The 9,159-nt window shown below is 65.5% G+C and overlaps 1 protein-coding gene across 1 annotated transcript; it reads right to left on the bottom strand.

Moving 5' to 3' along the window:
• Positions 1 to 85: 85 nt before the first annotated feature.
• EMP3 (epithelial membrane protein 3 (MAM blood group)) lies at positions 86 to 6,175 on the bottom strand. Its single transcript, XM_074937480.1, has 5 exons — positions 6,088 to 6,175; positions 2,480 to 2,565; positions 2,187 to 2,289; positions 1,435 to 1,575; positions 86 to 1,053 (listed from the first exon to the last, which is right to left on the bottom strand). The coding sequence occupies exons 2-5, from the start codon at positions 2,555 to 2,557 to the stop codon at positions 884 to 886; spliced, it is 492 nt and encodes a 163-aa protein (XP_074793581.1). The 5' UTR covers positions 2,558 to 2,565; positions 6,088 to 6,175; the 3' UTR covers positions 86 to 883.
• Positions 6,176 to 9,159: the final 2,984 nt, after the last annotated feature.

Consider the following 9,159-nt stretch of genomic DNA (forward strand, 5'->3'; position numbering starts at 1 on the left):
GTGGCTCTACCACAACCCGCTTGGCCCGGCTGTACCCACAATCCCTTGCTCCAGGCAAAAGTGCTGTCAAAGCCACCAGTCGGGTAGATAAGGTCACTTTTTTATTGTCCAAACGTATAAATGATGGAGCCCAGGCACGGGGCTGGACAGAAGCCGTGCACTGAGATGCTGCCGAAGGAAGGCTCCCCATAGCCCCCTGGGAGCCCAGAAATCCCCGCCTTGGGGAAGAAGGGGTATCCCTTCCCTGGGACCACCCCTCTGGTGCCTACCTCCTTCCTGAGGAGTGAAGGGTGCAGCACTGTGGAACTGCCACCTGTCAAGGAGGGGTGGACCCCAGATTTATAAGCCATGTTCTGGACCAGGGGCTGTGGCTTGACTAAGCCCTGCCCCCCATCTCTGCCAGCCATGGGCAAGGGGTGTTGACACCCCCCCCCCGATTTCTATGTGATGTTCAGGGGCATGGCACCCAGATTTGTAAGGCATGGCCAGGGGCCCCGTCCCCAGCGTGTTCAGCAAGATGATTGGACAGTGTCACCCCAGCCGGGGGGATCCTCTCCATGACCAGGGGAATGGCTTGGGTTGTCCCACCCACAACAGGCTAGGGAACAGGGGATGGCCAGGGGGCCTTGTCATGGGGGCAGGAGGGAGCCCTGGCCATGGGTGGGAGGAGAGCAGGTGCCCATGCAGAGGGGGACCCGACCCTGGGTGCCCCGGCACAGGCAAGGCGAAGGGAGCTGGGTGTGGCCAGGACAGGCTCCAGGGCCCCAGTGGTGTGTGACAGCCAGGCTGCCCTGGGGCAGGGGGAAGGGATCAGCCCATGAGGATGACTCCCCCACCCCAACATGGGCCATGGTCATGTGCCCCCCCACAATGGGGGCAGGGGTCACTCCCTCTTGCGGAGGTGGATGTACATGATGCCACTGAGCAGCGCCAGGGGGAAGGCCAGCCAGGCCAGCACGAAGCAGTAGCCGAAGGAGCCGCCCGGCTGCCGGTGGTGGTGGAATTTGCTCACGTGGATGGCGTAGATCAAGGCGGCCGTGAACACCGAGAGACCTGCACCGGGGGTGAGGGGGGGACAACAGAGAGAGGAGGGGTGAGGGGCAGCTTCAGGCCAGAGCAGCCAGGCGTCCTGACTCCCAGCCCACCCCCACTAACCACTAGCCCCCACTCCCCTCCCAGAGCCGGGAATAGAACCCAGGAGTCCTAGTTCCCAGCCCCCACCTTCTAACCACTAGCCCCCACTCCTCTCCCAGAGCCAGGGATAGAACCCAGGAGTCCTGGCTCCCGGCCCCCCCCACCACATTGACACCACTAGACCCAACTCCCCTCCCAGAGCTGGGGAGAAAAGTGGTGCTGTGACACGGCCCCCCTGGGGCAGGGTGTGGGGGCTGGTTACATAGGGCCCCCTCGCATGGCGCGGAGCTGGGCACTCACAGGCCAAGAGCTGGCAGATGCCGGTGGCGTAGAAGAGCCCCCCGCGCTCCATGGTGTAGAGCTGGTACATGAAGAGGATGAAGGCGAAGCTGGAGAAGAGCAGAGCCAGGACCATGAGGGCTTGGACGGCACGGAGCCACTCTGGGGACCGAGGAACAGCCGCTGGTGAGACCACAGACCCCTCGCCCGGACGTGGCCCCTCTGGGGTAAGGTGCGGGAGCTGGGTATACAGGGACCCCTTGCCCGGTGCCAGGATGTGGCCCCTCTGGGGTGGGGCACGTGGGCTGGGTATATAGGACCCGCCCCCCCTCCCCCCCGGTGCTGGGACGTAGCCCCTCTGGGGTGGGACACGGGAGCTGTGTTGTTTAGGGACCCCCCCCGGCGCTGGGACGTGGCCCCTCGGGTGGGGTGTGAGGGCTGGGTATACGGGGACCCCTCACCCAGTGCTGGGACGCAGCCCCTCTGGGGTGGGACACGGGGGCTGTGTGTTTAGGGACCCCCCGCCCCCCGGCGCTGGGATGTGGCCCCTCTGGGGTGGGGCACGAGGGCTGGGTATACGGGGACCCCTCGCCCGGCACAGAGATGCAGCCCCTCTGGAGTGTGGTGCGGCTGGCCCAGAGTATCTGGGACCACCCCATCCTGTCATTGCCCCCTGGCACTCCCCTACCATCCCCCTCATGCTTACCACCCCCTTCCCCCCATCCCAGAACAACCCCCGCCATTCCCTGCCCCGCTCCGGGACCCCCACTCACGGCTGTCGGCAACAGAGGCGCACACCCAGCTCTGGGTGCTGTTGTCATACAGACAGTCGTACCACAGATTGACGGTCTCATCATCCGGCAGCACCCACCACGACTGGGGGGACAAGGGGGTTAGCACAGGGCCCTGAGATGGCCTCCCCTCCCCCTGCCTGGGGACTTGCGCCAGGGCACCTGGGTTCTCTCCCTGGCTCTGGGAGGGGAGTGGGGGCTGGTGGTTAGAGCAGGGAAGCTGGGAGCCAGGACTCCTGGGTTCTCTGCCTGGCGTGGGGGGGGGGGCATCTCACCTTGTCCAGAGTGGCAACGAAGAGCAGCACGAGGATGAGGACGTGCAGGCCCGTGATGGCAAAGAGGAGGAAGCTCATGGCGAGTGCTGTGGGGGGGGTTCAGAGATAGCGGGTGTCAATGGGGAACCTGCCCATGCCCAAACACCTCCTGAGGCCTGGGCCAGATCCTCACACACCCCCTTGTCAGGACATCCCCCAGGCCTTCCCCCACAAACCAGCCAGGAGCCAGCCCACACCCCTGTGCCCCCGGATTCCTGGCTACCCCTCAGTCCTTCCGTGCCCCCCTCCCCGGTCTCCCGCTCGTCTCCACACACTTCCCGGTTCCAATCCAAAGGGGAAGACTAACTCTGAGGCGGGAAGCTCCCAGCACACCCCCCCCAGGCACCGTCCCGCCCCGAATCTCTGACTCCACTCCCCACCCCCCATGCACACATACAAACATCCCTCTGTCCCAGCCTCCCCTAATGGGTTCCAGATGCTCCAGGATCATGTGAGTGCTGGGTGTGGGGCTGGATTGACCCCCCACTGCCTTCCCAGAGCCAGGCAGAGAACCCAGGAGTCCTGGCTCCCAGCCTCCCCATTTACCAGATGGCAGGGCGGGATACCGGGGTAGATGGGCCCAGAGGTCTGATCCGGTGGGCAGGGAGGGGGTGGTATACTGGGGTAGATGGGACCGGGGATCTGATCTGGTGGGCAGGGAGGGGGCGGGATACTGGGTAGATGGGCCTATCAATTTAGCACTGAATATTTCGTCCTACTCAGGAATTCCCAATTTGTTCCTGGCCTCTCAGCTGGGGCATGTGGGAATCCCGCCCTCCCCCCAGCTCCATCGGCCTCTGGGGTTGGGTTCAGGCCAGCTCCCCCCACCCCATGTTTCCATGTAGGATGGCACTTTATACGGGGACCCCTCACCCGGTGCTGAGACACAGCCACTCTGGGGTGGGGGGTGGGGTTTGGGTATACAGGGACCCCCCGCCGGTGAATTGAGGCAGGCCAAAATGAATCAGCTGGGACTGTGGCAGGGTTCACCCCCCAGTTTGTGGGGGAAATAGGAAATATTTACAGAGAATAGCCTCAGTATTACAGCTCGTTTCAAACATGCTGCATCCGTGAGCACAGCACTCCCTAGAGTCTGTGCTGATTGGGGAGAGTGCCCCCTGCTGAGCCCCGTCCCTGCTCCCCACAGCCCAGCGCCCCCTGCTGAGCCCCCCGTCCTGGTCCCTGCAGCCTAGCGCCCCCTTCTGAGCCCCCTGCCCTGCTCCCCCCAGCCCAGCGCCCTCTGCTGAGCCCCCCTGCCCCGCTCTGTGCAGCCCAGCGCCCCCTGCTGAGCCCCCCGTCCTGGTCCCTGCAGCCTAGCGCCCCCTTCTGAGCCCCCTGCCCTGCTCCCCCCAGCCCAGCGCCCTCTGCTGAGCCCCCCTGCCCCGCTCTGTGCAGCCTAGCACCCTCTGCTGAGCCCCCCGCCCCACTCCCCGCAGCCCAATGCCCCCCACTGAGCCCCCCGCCCTGCTCCCTGCACCACAGCGCCCCCTGCTGAGCCCCCTGCCCCGCAGCCCAGTGCCCCATGCTGAGCCCCCCGCAGCCCAGCGCCTTCTGCTGAGCCCCCCGCCCCGCTCCCCAGCGCCCTCTGCTGAGCCCCCTGCCCCAGCACCCCCTGCTGAGCCCCCTGCCCTGCTCCCCGCAACCTAGCACCCCCTCCTGAGCCCCCCACCCCACTCCCCCCAGCCCAACGCCCCCTGCTGAGCCCCCCGCCCCACTCCCCGCAGCCTAGCGCCCCCTCATGAGCCCCCTGCCCTGCTCCCCACAGCCCAACGCCCTCTGCTGAGTCCCCCACCCCACTCCCCGCAGCCCAGCGCCCCCTGCTGACTCACTGCCAGCTCCCTGTAGCCCAGCATCCCCTGCTGAGCCCCCCGCCCTGCTCCCTGCAGCACGGCACCCCCCACAGGGGCACTGTGGGCCACTCTGAGTCACAGTAACCCCCTCAAAGGCAGCCCCAGCCCTGCCCGGCAGTGCTGGTGACCGGCCTGGCTCCCAGCCCGGGGCCGTTCAGCCACAAGTTAGTATTTTCTGTTCTAAATCAAGACACCATTGAAGAGACACAAACAACTGACCATTGATTGCAGTGGTGCTGGCCTGGGTGTGACTGGCTGCCTCACTGAACGGCTCCCATCCGGTCCCAGGGCAGGGGACAGGCTGGCTCAGGGGGGCAGGGAATGGGGCTCGGGGCCTTTCCCCTCTAGGGGGCGCCGGCTCCCATCCAGCCCCAGGACAGGGACTGGCTGGCTCAGGGGGGCAGCGAATGGGGCACGGGGCCTTTCCCCTCCAGGGGGCGCCAACTTCTATCCCACTGTGGGTGTCCATTGGTCTCAGCCCAGCTCCTAGTGGGATGGGGGTCCACAGACACCAAGCAGAGCAGAGTCCAAGGGCTGGATGGATCCAGAAACAGGGCCCTCCTCTGGGGCTGTGTGCACTTTGGGGGCAAGGGTTGGGCGGACTGGGGGGGGGGGGGGTTGGTGTTCGTGGGGGAGGGGCGCTGCGTGTGCTGGGAGGGATTGGGTGGGCTGGAGAGGCACTGAGTGTGCTGGGGGGGGGAGTTGGGTGTACCTGGGGGTGCTGCGTGTGCTGGGGGGGGATTGGGTGGGCTGGAGAGGCACTGTGTGTGCTGGGGGGGGGGAGCTGCGTGTGCTGGGGGGGGATTGGGTGGGCTGGAGAGGCACTGTGTGTGCTGGGGGGGGAGCTGGGTGTACCTGGGGGCGCTACGTGCGCTGGGGGGGGATTGGGTGGGCTGGAGAGGCACTGTGTGTGCTGGGGGGGGTGTTGGGTGTTAAGGGGGGGCGCTGCATGTGCTGGGGTGGTTGGGTGGGGAAGGAAGGCACTGTGTGTGCTGGGGGGGTGTTGGGTGGGGCGCTGCATGTGCTGGGGGGGATTGGGTGGGCTGGAGAGGCACTGTGTGTGCTGGGGGGGTGTTGGGTGTTAAGGGGGGGCGCTGCATGTGCTGGGGTGGTTGGGTGGGGTAGGAAGGCACTGTGTGTGCTGGGGGGGGGTGTTGGGTGGGGCGCTGCGTGTGCTGGGGGAAGGGACCTAGCTGTTTGTGGAGGGGCAGGGATGCTGTGGGCAGGAGGGGCTACTAGAGGCCGCATAGTGTCCGGGGCAGGGGTTCAGGGGTTATTTCTTCCCCTCTAAACCAAGAGCATGGAAGTTGGGGGGAGCAGCCAGAGCCCTGGGACCGCCCCCCCCGCACAGCAGCTAGTGCAGAACTTTTACACTCCGCAAAGAAAACGTCCAGACAGAGACGGACGGACCGACCGACCCACAGACAGACAGAGACATCTCCCCTCCTGCAGGGTGGTAAAGGGGCAGGACCCCAGCAGGGCAGGGAGTTAAGGGGGACAGGTCCCCCAGCGGGGAGTTAAGGGGGAGAAGGTCCCGCAGCAGGGAGTCAAGGGGGGCAGGTCCCCCAGCAGGGAGTCAAAGGGGGCAGGTCCCCCAGCGGGGAGTTGGAGGGGGGCAGGGAGCAGGTCCCCCCAGGACAGAGTGAAAGGGAGCAGATCCCCCCCCCAGGACAGAGTGAAAGGGGGCAGGTCCCCCCCGCTGGAGGGGGTGGGGGATACCTGGCGCTGCAGACGGGCTGGGGGGGTCTCTCCTCTTTCGCGCCGGCTGCCTCTATCCCTCTCTCTCTGCCCGTCTGAATCCTCCTCCCGCTCCCCAGCCCTACCCCTGGCAGCCGCCCCAGCAGGGAGGGGCCGGACGGGGCTGGCGTGTGTCTGGCGAAGTACAACCCCCTGGATTTCCACTCCCCCTGGGGGGGGCATCCCCGAACGCAGGGGAACCCCCAGAGCGTTCCACCCCCCTCAACGTGGTAACCCCCCAGAACAATACCCAGCATCCCCCCCCGAGACTTTGCTGCCCGCCAAAATCATTCCCTCCAAAGCCCCCGCCCCAGGTAAAGTCGGGAAGCAAACTGCAGGAGTTTGTGCCCCGTCATAAAAGACCCCCCCCCAACATTTGAACAGAACCCGTAAATTTCATTCCACCACTGCTAACCCCCCCACACTGGACGGCAGATGGGAAGGGCTATGGGACACTAGCCCCCCAGGGCCAGCCAGGGACCCCAATCCTGGACAGCAAAGAGGGCAGGTTAATGGGGGTCTGTGCACCCCACTTTTAAAGGGTTAATAAGATTCCCCCTCCCCTGGGCAACTGGGGCTTTCACTTCCCCATTGAGGTTTGCACAAAATAAGGAGCCCGTGCTGGGGAACCAGGAATAGAAATAAACAGCTCTTTATCTTGGGGAGTGGTTAAAACGCAGGGACGGGGGCTGGGAGCCAGGGAGTGAAATGGGATCTAGTGGTTAGAGCAGGGGGCTGGGAGCCAGGACTCCTGGGTTCTTTCCCAGCTCTGGGAGTGGAATGGGATCTAGAGCTCAGCAGTGAGCAGCAGGCAAATTCCCATGGATGCAGCTGCCCCTCCCCACCCTGGCTTGGCTGTTGTGGGGGGCCCTGGTGGCGACCCCAGGTACCTCAGGCAGAGAGCTCAAGGGGGCGGAGATGGGGCAATAGGAAAGCAGACCCATGTATCATCATCTCCGCACTCAACATCCTGTCCCCGAACCCGCAGCCCAATCAGGCACACAGTGCCCTGGCAACAGTCATTGCAAGCAGCATGGCAACCGCTGTGATGGGACAAACACAGATGGGTGGGTGGGGTGTTGGGGTTTGGTGGTTTCCTGTGCTGGGGTGTTGCGTGGTGTGTGTGTGTGGGGGGGGGGGTGACCAGAGGCCCATGAGTCACACAGCCCCCAGCAGCCCAACCCACTCCTGGATGTATTCACGCAGCTGTACCAGCACCCTGCTCATACACCTGCCTCCCCATCTGTTGCACCCTGCTTCCCTGTGCACCCCACCTGCCCAATGCACCTGGCTCCCCCAGCTATGCACCCCACCCGCTCAATACACCTGCCCCCAGCTATGTACGTGCCTCAATGCACACTGCCCCAATGCACTCAGCCCCCCAGCTGTGCATCTCCCCTCCCCCAATGCACCCAACTCCCCCAGCTGTGCACGTGCCACAATGCACCCAGCCCCCCAGCTATGCACTTGCTTCCCTATGCCCCTGGCCTCCTACCCGTGCGCCTGCCCCCCCCCATCCGTGCACCCTGCTTCCCGGGGCATCCAGCACTCCAGCTGTGCACCCCACTCCTCTATGCACCCGCCCCCCTCAGCTATGCACGTGCCCCATGCATCCACGGCCCCCCCAGCTGTGCACCCCACTGCTCTATGCACCCCACCCCCAATACACCATCCCCCCAGCTATGCACGTGCCCCATGCGTCCAGGGCGCCAGCTGTGCACGAGCCCCAATGCTCCCAATCGCAGCCCTCCATCCACTTCCCAGGCCCAGCACACCGCTCCCGTCCCGACTCCCGCCACAGACCAGGGAGGGAGGAACCGCGCATGCGCGGGGCGCCAGCTGAAGGACGGGGGCAGCCGAGAGGGGCGGGGTTTGCGCACTGGGCGAGGCCTCGGTGGAGGGTGGGGGGAGGAGGGAGGGAGCTGTTGGGACAGCGCATGCGCAGTATTGGCCCATCTTGCTCAGGGTGGTGATTTAGGAGTCTGGGGGTGGGAGTGACGCCAGGCTCCGCCCCCTGAACTAGCCACGCCCCCTGGCCTCGCCTGGCCTCCTGGTGAGACACCCCATCACCCCCAGGGCAGGGTGTGGGGCCTTGGCGTGACTTGGCGGGGCCTTGGTGTGAGCTGCCAGGGCCTTGGCGTGACGGGGCCTTGGTGTGTGCTGCCGGGGCCTTGGCGTGACAGGGCCTTGGTGTGAGCTGCCGGGGCCTTGGCATGACGGGGCCTTGGTGTGACCTGCCGGGGCCTTGGCGTGACGGGGCCTTGGTGTGAGCTGCCGGGGCCTTGGCATGACGGGGCTTTCATGTGAGCTGCCGGGGCCTTGGTGTGATGGGGCCTTGGTGTGAGCTGCCGGGGCCTTGGCGTGATGGAGCCTTCATGTGAGCTGCCGGGGCCTTGGCGTGACGGGGCCTTGGCATGACCTGATGGGGCCTTGGCATGACCTGATGGGGCCTTGGCGTGACAGGGCCTTGGTGTGAGCTGCCGGGGCCTTGGCATGACGGGGCCTTGGTGTGACATGACGGGGCCTTGGCGTGACGGGGCCTTGGTGTGACCTGCCGGGGCCTTGGCGTGACGGGGCCTTGGTGTGAGCTGCCGGGGCCTTGGCATGACGGGGCTTTCATGTGAGCTGCCGGGGCCTTGGTGTGATGGGGCCTTGGTGTGAGCTGCCGGGGCCTTGGCGTGATGGAGCCTTCATGTGAGCTGCCGGGGCCTTGGCGTGACGGGGCCTTGGCATGACCTGATGGGGCCTTGGCATGACAGGGCCTTGGCGTGACCTGACGGGGCCACTGGGGCCTTGGCATGACCTGCTGGGGTCTTGGTGTGATTGGACGGGACCTTGGTGTGACCAGCTGGAACCTTGGTGTGACCAGCTGGGGACTTGGTGTGACTGGACGGGGCCTTGGCATGATGGCATGACCTGCCAGGTCCTTGGTGTGACAGGATTGTGGAGTGATGTGGCCTTGGTGTGACCCATCAGGACCGTGGTGTAGTGGGGCCATGGCGTGACTTGATGGGGCCATGGCGTGACATGATGGGGCCTTGGTTTGCCATGGCC

This window comes from Natator depressus, chromosome 23 (assembly GCF_965152275.1).
Source record: "Natator depressus isolate rNatDep1 chromosome 23, rNatDep2.hap1, whole genome shotgun sequence".
NCBI lineage: Eukaryota > Metazoa > Chordata > Testudines > Cheloniidae > Natator > Natator depressus.

What these genes read in the sequence shown, in the direction of transcription:
- EMP3 (XM_074937480.1), bottom strand. Translation starts at nt 2,557, where the DNA reads ATGAGCTTCCTCCTCTTTGCCATCACGGGCCTGCACGTCCTCATCCTC. An exon ending in TCGTTGCCACTCTGGACAAG is followed by an intron (nt 2,290 to 2,479) that starts GTGAGATGCCCC and finishes TTGTCCCCCCAG; the next exon opens with TCGTGGTGGGTGCTGCCGGA. An exon ending in CATCTGCCAGCTCTTGGCCT is followed by an intron (nt 1,054 to 1,434) that starts GTGAGTGCCCAG and finishes CCCCCGGTGCAG; the next exon opens with GTCTCTCGGTGTTCACGGCC.